General features: G+C 40.9%; 1 protein-coding gene across 1 annotated transcript; it reads right to left on the reverse strand.

Annotated features, from left to right (window-relative positions):
* Window positions 1-7,233: 7,233 nt before the first annotated feature.
* NPVF (neuropeptide VF precursor) lies at window positions 7,234-11,619 on the reverse strand. The gene is made up of 3 exons (XM_073676556.1): window positions 11,461-11,619; window positions 8,892-9,331; window positions 7,234-7,535 (listed from the first exon to the last, which is right to left on the reverse strand). Exons 1-3 carry the CDS (start codon window positions 11,596-11,598, stop codon window positions 7,490-7,492), a joined length of 624 nt encoding a protein of 207 aa, XP_073532657.1. The 5' UTR covers window positions 11,599-11,619; the 3' UTR covers window positions 7,234-7,489.
* Between the last annotated feature and the right edge of the window lie 1,255 nt (window positions 11,620-12,874).

Raw genomic sequence — 12,874 nt, forward strand, 5'->3', positions numbered from 1 at the left:
TCAACAGTGTGATGCAGCAGCAAAAAAGGCAAATAGAATTCTGGGATGTATTAACAGAAGCATACAGTCTAGATCACGTGAAGTCATTATCGGTCTTTACTCCTCTTTGGTCAGACCTCATCTGGAATACTGTGTACAGTTTTGGGCACCACATTTTAAAAAAGACATAGACAAACTGGAGCAAGTTCAGAGAAGAGCGACCAGAATGGTGACTGGTCTGCAAACCATGTCCTATGAGGAACGGTTGCAGGATTTGGGAATGTTTAGCTTGCAAATAAGAAGACTGAGAGGAGACTTAATAGCTGTCTACAAATATGTCAAGGGCTGTCACATTGTAGAAGGATCATCTTTATTCTCATTTGCACAAGGAAAGACTAGAAGCAATGGGATGAAACTAAATGGGAGGAGACACAGATTAGATATTAGAAAAAACTTTTTGACAGTTAGGGTGATTAATGAGTGGAACAGGCTGCCACGAGAGGTGGTGAGTTCCCCTTCAATGGACGTCTTCAAACAGAGGCTGGACAGACATCTGTCTGAGATGATCTAGTGAATCCTGCTTTGAGCAGGGGGTTGGACCAGATGACCCAGGAAGTCCCTTCCAACTCTACCATTCTATGATTCTATGATTCAATGCAGGATTCACTAAACCATCACAGACAGATGTCTGTCCAGCCTCTGTTTGAAGACATCCATTGAAGGGGAACTCACCTCCTCTCGTGGCCGCCTGTTCCACTCATTGATCACCCTAACTGTCAAAAAGTTTTTTCTAATATCTAATCTGTGTCTCCTCCCATTCAGTTTCATCCCATTGCTTCTAGTCTTTCCTTGTGCAAATGAGAATAAAGATGATCCTTCTACAATGTGACAGCCCTTGAGATATTTGTAGACAGCTATTAAGTCTCCTCTCAGTCTTCTTTTTTGCAAGCTAAACATTCCCAAATCCTGTAACCATTCCTCATAGGACATGGTTTGCAGACCGGTCACCATCCCGGTAGCTCTTCTCTGAACTTGCTCCAGTTTGTCGATGTCTTTTTTAAAATGTGGTGCCCAAAACTGGACGCAGTATTCCAGATGAGGTCTGACCAAAGAGGAGTAAAGTGCGATAATGACTTCATGTGATCTAGACTGTATGCTTCTGTTAATACATCCCAGAAGCATACATCCCAGTACGGTAAATACATCTCTAAAGGTGCTATTTACATGAAATTCTCACCCATCCAATCCACACGGGCAAATTCCTATATTTTAATATTTCAGTGTGTGGTAAGTTGGCACTCTGCAACCATGATATATCAGTTATTTCGCCCTGCAACCATCAAATAACACCTGTGCTATTAGGTTTTAAGATAATATATTATAATCAATCTCCAAACATCATCTGTTTGTGCCCAAACCACGTATGGGCTAACAACATCATAACATTCAGAGGACAAAACAATTCAAAGCACAAAAACCTGATTTAATAATGGGATAAAGGAAATGACTTAGGATAAAAAAAACTAATCCTCTATGATGAGGCCATTTGCATATTTAAATTTCCAGAAGAGCGTTGCATGGTCTATAAGTCTCCTTACTTCGGCTTGGCACTCTCCACAAGGAGAAACGTTCCTCCTTAGACCTTCTCAACGCCTATCGACTAGCCAAATCAGACCCCCTGCTTTATATTGATGATGAGCTACCCATAAACAGGAATCTGCAAATGGAGTGTCTGGTTTGTCTCTTTTTATCCTAAGTCACGTTGCAATGCTCTTTAGAGAGTCAATACTGACTTTTAGAATTGCCACCCCCAATAGGTGCCACTAGAGTTCCAGTCCTCTTGCTCTCTGAAGAGGGTATTTACATATTTAAACTCCGAGAGGAGCATTGCAAGGCCTATACGTCTCTTTACTCTGGTTTAGTGCTCTCCAAAAAGAGATATGTTTCCTTTTGGATCCCAGCAGCATGGCCAGTAAGTTAGTTACCGTATTTTTCGCTTTATATGACACATTTTCCCCCCCTCAGATTTGGGGGAAAATAGGGGTGCGTCTTATAATGTGAATATACCTTACTGGCTGTGGTGGAGCGGGGTCCCAGGCTCACTGCTGGGGGCGGCGGCAGGAGTGGGGCGCTGCTGCGGAACGTACACTGGGAGGAGGGGGTGTTTGGATGTGCAACACTGTGGGTGTTCTTCAGTGCTGCAGCTCCGCCGACATTTTGAGAAAGCTTGCAGCCCCCGCACTTACATGGTATACAATGCGGTGGACTCCGGGAAAATAGCTGCCATGGGCGGTGCATGCATAGATTGAGATCTCTGGAGACGAGATTTCAGTGCCGAGACCTCTGGAGACGAGATCTCGGTGCTGAGATCTCAATCTGCGCATTTGCGCTGCCCACAGAGGCTATTTTCCCGAAGACCACCACATTGTATACCATGTAAATGCGGAGGCTCCGGGCTTTCACAAAATTTCGGCGGAGCCCCCACACCGCCAAACACTCGCAAAATCCCCTTGCACCTCCGAACACCCCCTCCACCTAGCTTGAGGCCCACAGCAGGTCCCCACTCCTGCCATGCCCTGCTTCCTGCAGCAGTCACCCTGGGACCTTGCTCCACCGCACCCCCGATAAGCAATAAGACGCACTGACAATAAGACGCACCACAATTTTATTCAAGTTTTTTCCCATTTTTCTTCCCAAAATTTGGGGTGTGTCTTATAGTCCGGTGCGTCTTATAATCCGCAAAATACGGTATATTTCCTCTATTCTTATAGAATAGAAGTGCCTACCGGAGCCAAGCAAATGGAAAAAAATATAAGACAGTCCAGACACAGTGGATATCATTGAGGAGTATTCATATAAGCTTGTGCCCAGATAAGAAATATTAGTAAATAGCAAATGGATAAAATATGAACGCCCAACAGATCTCCTGGGCGAAGCTGCATGTGAAGGCCACACTGAGTGTTGCCTACAATTAGAGAAAAGGAGAAAGATGGGTAAGAAAAGAGGTGAGATGTGGAGGAGTAGAGGAGTGCATCATTTATCCCATTCAGAGGCTTAGCTAGGGGTTCAGCACAGTGTGGGCAGAACACATCTGAGTGGCCTCCCAATCCAGGTAACATATCTTTACAACTGTTGAGGTGCCCCCTGAATAGGTATATTGTGTCAAGGCCAATGTTACCACCATACAGAAGCCATATAATGGTAGATTTCAGTTCAGTAGTAAATAGTGACTAGTGGATTGGAGTCGTTCACTTTTCCTGTCTTTTCAATCTGGCCCAGATCGCCATGAAAGCTTCTTCCAATGATGGCAAGACATTTCACTTCTCATATATCAAGCAAAATCCTGACCTATTACCAACACACACAAATAACTCTTCCTGCTGTAACACCTCAGTTCTAACCCATTAGCCCCTACTACTGCATCTGCTATGTGGCACAGTGCCCCAAATACTGTCCTTTAGGAATAATGCTGTCACTACTATAATTACATATAAAATTTTGTGAGAAACAGATAACATCTAAAAGCAAGCGTGTCAGGTAGATAGTGCACCAAAATGTAAAAGTGCCACACAGTGTCATATATTGTGCTCCAGGTGGCTATAGTGCAGAAAACAGTAAAAGTGTCTTCTTTTGTGCACTACACAGTAGTAGTGATCTTATGAGTGCCCCAAAACGGTAATAATGAGTCCTTATAAAGTAATAATGCCCTTTTGTGTACTGTAGAAAGTGTCATTTTTTGTCCCCATACAGCAAAACTTTCCCTTGAGTATCCCTTTAATAATGGCCCCTGAGTGTCACTGGATAATAGTGATCCTCTATGTGTAATAGTGTCCCCTTTGAGTAATAGTGCCCTCTTTATCTTTACCTAACCCCAAGAAGTCTACCAGCAAAGTCCTTTAATGCAGCATTAGCAGCTAAGAGCAGGCAGTGCAATGTACTGGAGTCATCGAGCCGCCTACATCCGAACACTGGTATCCTGTGTGTGGCCCTAGAGCAGTTTGCCATTTACAAGATATAGAGCGGTAGGGCCACAGTTTTTAATTGCATTGGTGTCCTGTACACACCGATAAAGTAAAAAGTGGAGATCTTTTAGGGATCCAGCTGGGTCCAACCATATCAGTCGGCCTTGGGCAGCAATCCTTCTGCCCTCCGCTAGCTAAGCTACTGATCCCATTAAATACCGAGGACAGATATACAGTAGGTGCAGAGAAGATTGGGTGAATACAAAGGGAACTATATTGAGGACAGTAGGTTTCAAATGATTTAGAAATAGACTAGTGAAACCAAGTCTGGTTATACCGACTAGTTTGAAGAACAGACATCAGTGCCTGGTAAGTGCAATTGGCACTACCATTCTGGTCCCATGTTTTAGGATGATAACATGCTTGTTTTAAAAGTGATTTAATTGGCGCACAGTTGGCTAATGATTACATATGTTTCCCTACCAACCCCATGGCAGATGTCAGGAAAAAGAATATCGGCCATGCTGAATTTTAATATGCCCGATCTTTTGTTTCCCTGGTAGAAAAGGTCCTTGAAATAATCCTGCACTTTCTTCTCAGTGGGCATTCGTGTAAGTTAATTTAAGTTTGTTCCTTAACAGGTCATATTTTCAAGATTTCATTACTTATTGCATAGGTGACGTAATTATGGTCAGTGCCTCAGAAATGACCACAAGTGCCTTCTTCATAAGATATTCCCATCACCTGTTATACATGAGGACTGGAGCCAAGAATCATAGATTTAGGGGATATGCCGGTACAGACACAGTTTGCGCTCCAACTCCTCATTACGGGGCTTCCCTTTATGTAATTATGACCCGTAAAATCTTCTAGCTCAGTTACTCACATCCAATCTAATAGATGTAGGAAGCTACTTTGAAGATGACGTTGACCCCCTAACCTACTGGGGCCTATGTAGATGCACTGATCGCAAACATGTCCGCCCCTGGGTTTATAGAACATAGAAAGAATCTCCCTCTATTAACCAATAAAGAAAGTTGAAAGACTTGTTCACCCTTTTTTAGCTAAAGAAAAAAGTTTGTTCTTGTAAATGGGCCAAATATACCTGACTGACTAATTAAACTAAGGCGAGGTTCACATTAATGCAGTCACAGTGCATTGTACTGGATGTCTGAATATGTCTGATATGTCTGACTTGCAAACAGCTATACAAAGACGTATATGGTGGCATTCACAACGTAGGATTACATACTATTTTTTGGAGAGCCCAGGTTTTTTTTCTCCCCCAAAAAAGATGGGGGAGAAAAAAATGTACTCATGTTTTTCTCCATTATTTTCGATGGAAGACATATTAAAGTGTAGATCATTGCCTTTCAATGTCTAGAAGGTTGTTTTTAATGAATTTTGGTGGGGAAAAAGATTTACTCTACTAGACATATCACAAAATCCAAATGCACGGGCTTTAAAAAACAAGTAAAAACTAGCTGAAATATTTTTTTTTCGTACCCCCCCCCCCCCGCAAAAACATGTACAGACATTGATAGACATATTACATACATTAAATGTATATGTCGAAATATATGCAGATGTACGGTTTGTTTTTAACATATACATCGAAAGCATTCATCATATGTCAGTAGACATACAAATGTGAGCTTATCCTAAACTGTAGTAGGGAGTACGCTGCCCTCTAGTGGACCTTACATTAAATGTGAGCTTAGCCTAAACTGTCATAAGGAGTAGGCTGCCCTCTAGTGGACCTTATATTATCTATTACTGTGGTCCCTTACAGCAATGAAAGGGTTCTCCTGGAGCCATATTGAAAATATAGAAAAATAACAGGAGAGGATAGAAAATAAAGTGACATCTTCATATATTTTAAACCAAAAGTTACTTGAAGCAATTTAAATGTGCAGAGCTGTAGGATGTGAAAGGGCATATTAAGCTATGTTCACACATTGCGTTTTTGCTGCGTTTTGTTCTTATTTGTCTCTTGTGCATGCTGATACAGTTTAGTGCTTGTTGTTCCTGAGCTTTCTGCACCAAAAAAAAGCAGCAAAACTCAATACCTGCGTTTTTGTGCTTACTCATTGGTGAAAAAACGCTGCAAAAACGCTAAAAGAAGTGACATGCTGCAGTTTTCCAATTTAGTCAGGAAAAAATCTCATAACTTTTTCTGGTACTGTAAAACACAGCTTTTAATTTGCATAAAGAAAGCAGCAAAAACTCAACGTGTGAACATAGCCTAAGTCTGTATGACTTATTTGATGCATTGTGTTTTATGATTTAAGACATTTCACTGTGAGCTAACATAGCGAGCGCCCTTCGGGATGACATCCCTTGTAGGCTTTCTGTGCAATCAGTGGTGTGTGCACATATGTCCATATGCAGGAGTAACATTTATCTTGGTTGTGGATTCCTTAACCCTTTCAGGGCCACAACAATATTCCCCCACTTTAGCCAAACACAAATAGAGCTCACATTATAAAGGAAAAGTGTCATTTTATACATCATGTGCTATTATTTTCTGAAAAATAGCTAGATGTTTAGATGGACAAATATCTTAAAGGGACCCAGTCATGTAAAGAAAGCTATTAACCTGCAGATATGGAGTAAATCTGCAGGGTGATGGCTTTCTAAGCACTGAAAGTGCGGATACCGGGAGGAAATGAACTTTTTTCCTCCTGTCAGTCAGTGCCAGGGCTCGGTCATAGCTGTCGCTCACTATGTACTGAGCAGTGACTCTATGACTGAAAGCCAGTGGCTGCCGGAAGGAATAAAGTTCTTTTCCTCTCGGTTGCCGGGCTTTCAGTGTGGCGGCTACATGGCTTTAGAACGCTATTAACCTGAAGATTGACCCCATATCTGCAGGTTAATAGTGTTTTTGACATGACAGGTTCCCTTTAAAGAGAATCTGTCAGCACAAAATGATTGTTCAAAGCAAACTCATGCGCTCAGTGCACCCTTGGCGTGCCTCTTAGTGCTTGTTTTCCATGTCTTCCTTGATTGACATCTCTGCCTTTACAGGAGCCAGAACATTTGAGAGATAGATGGAAGACAAGTAGATGGGAAGATGCATTGAAATGTTAGGCTACGACAAGGCACAAACCCATGTGCTTGGTTTGAACAGTCATTTTTTGCTGGCAGACTCGCATTTAATACATGCCACTTTCTAAGCTCCTTTCTAGGTAGAGTCACCTGTAATTCATGAAATTTATTGCTCAGGACTGAAGCTGAGAAAAAGAAAAGACAATGGTATTTTATATTCAGTATTCATTTAATTTACGGTACGATGTGGTAATAATACAATTTGGCTTCATACTTTGCTAGATTAAACATGCTTAGCCATTGTCGACACTTTGTGCAGTCATTGCTGTTATTCAGGATTGATAGTTGTCTCCAACAAGAACCCGATTTCACAACTGTGTACAAAGAGTGAGATTCAAGTCATCCGAACACATAGTCCCTTCAAGATCGTCAAATACTTAATGGTAAGGAGTAAAACGTCAACAGCCCCGAGATATGAATGAACTGCAAATTTCCCGGTGCTACATTTGAAGACTGCGCTCATAGTCATACGTCATTATCTGGCTCCTGAAATAAGAAAAAGGATTTTTACTAAGTGACAGCATAGGACATTGGTGTTCATTCCATGACACTACAACTTAAGTAATTTATTATGCTTGCTAATATAGCGCCATTAATTCCACAGCGCTGCACAGACATCATCATCACTGTCCCCATTGGGCTCACAATCTAGATTCCCTATCAGGATGTCTTTGGAGTGTGGGAGGAAACCAGAGAACCTGGAGGAAACCCATGGGGAGAACATACAAACTCCTTGCTGATGTTGTCCTTGGTGGGATTTGAACTCAGGGCTACAGTGCTAACCACTGAGCCACCGTGCTGCCTTATTGTGGGGTATTTAGGGCATGCTGGAGTTTGTAGCCTTACAACAGCTGTAGTGCCATTGATTAGAGAGTACTTAATTAGGAAACCATATAAACTGATAAAACAGCATCCTCATAAAAAAGACAAACTTTATATTAACGATACAATTTCAGTTATACAAATATTGGAAGTCAGAATATGATTGGTGCAGCACAGTGGCTCAGTGGTTAGCACTGCATCCGTGCAGCACTGGGGTCCTGGGTTCAAATTCCAAAAAGGACAACATCTGCAAGGAGTTTGTATGTTCTCCCTGTGTTTGCGTGGTTTTCCTCCCACACTCCAAAGACATACTGATAGGGAATGTAGATTGCGAGCCCCAATGGGGACAGTGCCGATAATGTCTGTAAAGCACTATGGACTTAAAGGGGTATTCCCATCGCCAAGATCTTATCCCAATATATAGTAGGTGTAATATTAATAATATTATCAAATACCTTCAATTAGAACTTTAGTATAGTTCTTCAGATTCGCTATGTTACTTACCTCATATCCAGGCATTGCAGGACATTAGGTATCCATGGTTATGACCACTCATATAGTGACAGTTAGTTAGACAGCTCTTAGTGGTCATAACCATGGATACCTAAGGTCCTGCAATGCCTGGATATGAGGTAAGTAACATAGCGAATCTGAGGAACTATACTAAAGTTCTAATTTGAGGTATTTGCTAATATTATTAATATTACACCTACTATATATTGGGATAGGATCTTGGCGATGGGAATACCCCTTTAATGGAGCTAAATGAACGAGTAAAATAAATACATTTGCTTGACATCTGCAGTAAATGACCTCTGGACCATAAACTAAAGATATAGATAATTGTTTGTCCTGGTTAAAAATCAGAAGCATTTTTAATAATTTTTTACAACCCCTTAAAAATAAAAATAAGTAATTTCATTGCATTAGATATTACTTTTTATCTTTCAGCAGCAATACCTCCCCTTATATAATACATAGCACAGTGTCATACTAGTATTGTACAGTCATTCATCATACCCTTCATTGTTTTCATCAGGATGTTTAACTTCTGGAACGTGGTAGCTCTTATCATGTTGTAATCTTTGAAAATTAGGTGTTCTTCCAAAACGAAGAGGTAGTGAAGCAAACGACTGCACGAAATGGCCACCAGATTGTGATCTTCCAAACCTCTGGGGCAAATTAGCTGCCGACTGGATCTTTCCTGGTATGTATCGCCCAAACCTAAGAGGTAAGTTTGGGATGCTCTTTCCAACTTTGTCATCAGATGCTCTTCCAAATCTGAGTGGGAGGTTTGCAGCAGGCTTCAGGTCTCTCTCCTCAAGGAATTCCCTCTCCAGTATTGGAAAGCTACTATACTTGCTCATGACTGGAGGAGTCATTTCACTTAATCTTTTTGGTCCCAAATATTGATACTCATTAGAATTCTTATTTCTCCGGTTTTGGAGATCTTGTCTGGACTGTGCACAAAAAGAAAACATTTTAAAAAGTTTACAAAAGTTTTGTTCAGAGCTATAGGAGTTCTGTAAATGTGTATAGAGGAGAAGAACTTGAAAAGTTAAACTTTTTTTGATATGTTGTAGCCCCTGTTGATCAGTTTGAGTCCTTGTCCTGAGACTCTGACTGACTGTTCAAACTATGGGACAGAAGCACTCAGCTTATGCATGAGCAAGCTCTATGGAAAATCTTTGGGGCAAAAAACTGCATGAGCTGAGCACTTTTGCCCTGTGGTTTGATTGATAATAGGTCTCTGGACCAAGACCCCTAATGATCAGCTGCCCTGCACTACTATAAATAATGGATATTCCAACATGGATTCCATCAATATGGCTCCCTTACACTAAACCCGCAAGCAGCTCATGTTCTGCATTGTAATGCAATCTCTGGACTCCTAAGGTCAAAGAAAGAGTACAGTAGGACTCTTAGATACCTCATTAGCATACAGAACACATGCTCTCTTTACCTGAGCATTCTTACTTCAATAGAGAGAGAAAGACAACCCAGTAGCTTATTCCCTAGCAGGACAAGGACTGAGCATGTTGAATTTCGACATGCCCAATCTTTGTTTCTTCCCCTAGCATCTAATCTAATGTGTATGGAAAGCTTTACAGAATGTTTGCTTGCATCCAATAACTGAAGACCTCTTCTTTGTCCTTATCACTTCTGCTATAGTGGAGTCACAGTGCTGCAAACTACAAGAGCGTGTCCTGTGATGGAGGTGTAAAATAATATAGAGAATATTATACTGTCAGGTGCCCTAAAATAATGATATATTTCAATTCACAAAGTAGTTCATATTGTAAACATTTTATTATAGCACCTCTAAATAACCTGTATATTATTTCATATTTTCTTTTGTTTTAAGGAGGTTCTTCAAGATTAGAAAATGTATGTTTTTTTTTTCAGAAACAGCGGTCCTCCCATACGTGGACGGAGTGCAGTATTTCAATTAAGTCTCATCTATTTGAATAGGTTGAGCTTCAATAACACACAGAGGACAAGTGTTATTATTTACTGGAGAAAGGAGACCTCCTTTTTTCTAATCTCATAAACTCTCATGTGTCCATATGCTCTTTTTAATGCACAAATTGATGCATATATAATGTATTTCTCATCTGTTCATATACACCAGCAATGTTTCTATTTCCAAAGTGCTTTTCACTAGCAAAAAACACAGCATGCTATTTTTTTCCCAGTCTAAAAAGAATATCTCTTTAAACAGCCCAGAAAAACCATCATAGATAATTTGGCCCCTCCACTTCTATTTGCATCAGTTATGCAAGTGATACAATTTCGTAAGGAATTACTTTATCTGTTCCTAAAACAGCAAAACCAAAGAAATGAACTGGGGCATGAGTTGGTATATGCGCACTGTAAGAGCACATTCACACTGTGGCCATCTTATAGATAGAAACCAAAGAAAAAATAAATTGAGCATATATCATATAGTAACTAAATAAGAATACATGTAAATAACATAGGGTACTTAGTTAACGCTATTTTGATAAAAAGTCATAAAATCCATCCCACCACAACAGGTGTATCCAGTCGGGAACGGTCCTAACACCTCTCTAGTATTAAAACATTACCTTGTGTCAGCCGACCTCAATGTGAATAAAGGCAGAGCCCCAACTATTCAGCCACCTGTCCATGGGAAGCTATATATATAAATGGCTAGCTCAGAAAGTGGGGCTATGCCCCTGTTTGTACAAAAATACAGCAAAAACAAAGAAATGAGCTGGAGCATAAGTTGGTATATGTGGAATGTGTAAGAACATATTCACACTGTGACCATCGCAAACTCAAGAAAAAAACAAATTCAGCATACACCTTATAGTAAATAAATAAGAAAACAGTAATAGTATGTGTAAATAACACAGGGTACTTAGTTAACTAAGCTCATTAATCTGTTTTTATTCACTTATTATAGGGTATATGCTCAATTTGATTTTTTTCTTGGGTTTCTGTTAGAACAGAACAAAGAGTTGTTCCCTGACGGAGATGTGAACCCAGCCGAACTAGCTTTGCCAACTTCGTCAGCTGTCCTAAATAAACTAGTAGACATCATAGTGGAACATGAAAAGCTTACCGTAAAAAAGTCCTCATATTTCTCTTGACTTTCCAGATTTGATGCTGTTGTCTCTTCAGAACAGACAGAAAAAGCAAAGAGAATGGAAAAACTACAGAGAGAAAAGAGCATAATGTTACTGGATGACAACCTGCCCATTTTCCTTGGTTGTGCAGCTCATTTAGAGAATCCTAGTTGTTGGATATATATAGCTTTTGAACAAAAAGCCAACTCAGACAAGGACATATTCAACTACAATATCTCCTATTTCCTAATTAATACAGAAACCTTAAATTAGACCACAAAGAATTAAAAGAATTTATTTACCAACTCAAGGACATTAAGATTCTATGTACCTGAATTGTTGTATCTAAATTAATTAGATCTTTGGAAGACCTAACAATTATGGTCCACATGAGCTGGGATCAATTAGCACATAGTCCGCATTTTAATTCTTTTTGCTTTTACTTAATATATTTAATTAGTATAAATATCAAGTTAATTATCACCATATTATTTGATCCAAACTATTCTGCAAACATGCTTCTATGGATGTGAAGAATAAAGAAAAGAAGCCGCAGGGATGATATCATCAAAATCAGTGAAACATTTGCAGAGGGGGCCGTATCCACGCACCCAGACAAAAATAATTATTCAGTCGGCCAATGCCTACGTCTGACCCCAAGTTCTTTGAGGTATTTCCAGTCTAAAATGCTAGCTGTATTAAATAAGGATAGCAAGATATCGTCCTCAGTTGTTGAGAACTTCCTGCTTTCCATTGATGCTCCCTTTGTTTGATTAACTTCCTTTGTTCTCTGCAGCTCACTCTGCTTGGAAGTCAACTCAGTGAGAACGACTGATGGAGATGGTCAACTCAGTTATATTTTTAGCTGCCATGGTTAATAGTGGCCACGGAATCCAAAGAGCTCGACAGAGAGAGGGGACTCTCCGCAACCCTTTAAAAAGTTATGGTTCTCATAAAGTGATGCTGATGCGCCCCTTGGGCCATGGGAGTACTCGGCAGCCGGGCCTCTGCGTATGCCGGTGGGGGATATCACGGTGGCTGGCCCGGTCCGTGACCCAGGGCGGTCAGTAAAAGGGGGAATTTATAGGGGATTTGGAAAGTTCGTGACGCCATCCAGCACAATGGACAGGTAAGGTCTTCCTCCCACGAACTGATGGTACCAGCCTGATGGGCCTGCTTGATCTACTCCTGGGTGTCGGCCCTCGGCCCCAGGGTTTGCTCGTTTAAAGGACAGTTCCGCACTGTGTGGCCTGCCTTCTGGCAGCGGTAGCAGATGAATTCTCCTGGAGGGCGACATTGGTCGTTGGTCTTCCCACGGGGTGGCGTTGTCATCCTCCGGGGTGGCGTTGTCCTCATCCAGGGGACGTCCTCAGGGCTGTCGGCCAGTAGGATCCTTCCTTCCGGCTCAGG

This window comes from Phyllobates terribilis, unplaced genomic scaffold, assembly GCF_046119375.1.
Source record: "Phyllobates terribilis strain yellow unplaced genomic scaffold, ASM4611937v1 Scaffold_4__5_contigs__length_816908805, whole genome shotgun sequence".
NCBI lineage: Eukaryota > Metazoa > Chordata > Amphibia > Anura > Dendrobatidae > Phyllobates > Phyllobates terribilis.

What these genes read in the sequence shown, in the direction of transcription:
- NPVF (XM_073676556.1), bottom strand. Translation starts at nt 11,598, where the DNA reads ATGGGCAGGTTGTCATCCAGTAACATTATGCTCTTTTCTCTCTGTAGT. An exon ending in AATATGAGGACTTTTTTACG is followed by an intron (nt 9,332 to 11,460) that starts GTAAGCTTTTCA and finishes TTTTGTGCACAG; the next exon opens with TCCAGACAAGATCTCCAAAA. An exon ending in CCTGATGAAAACAATGAAGG is followed by an intron (nt 7,536 to 8,891) that starts GTATGATGAATG and finishes TTCTTATTTCAG; the next exon opens with GAGCCAGATAATGACGTATG.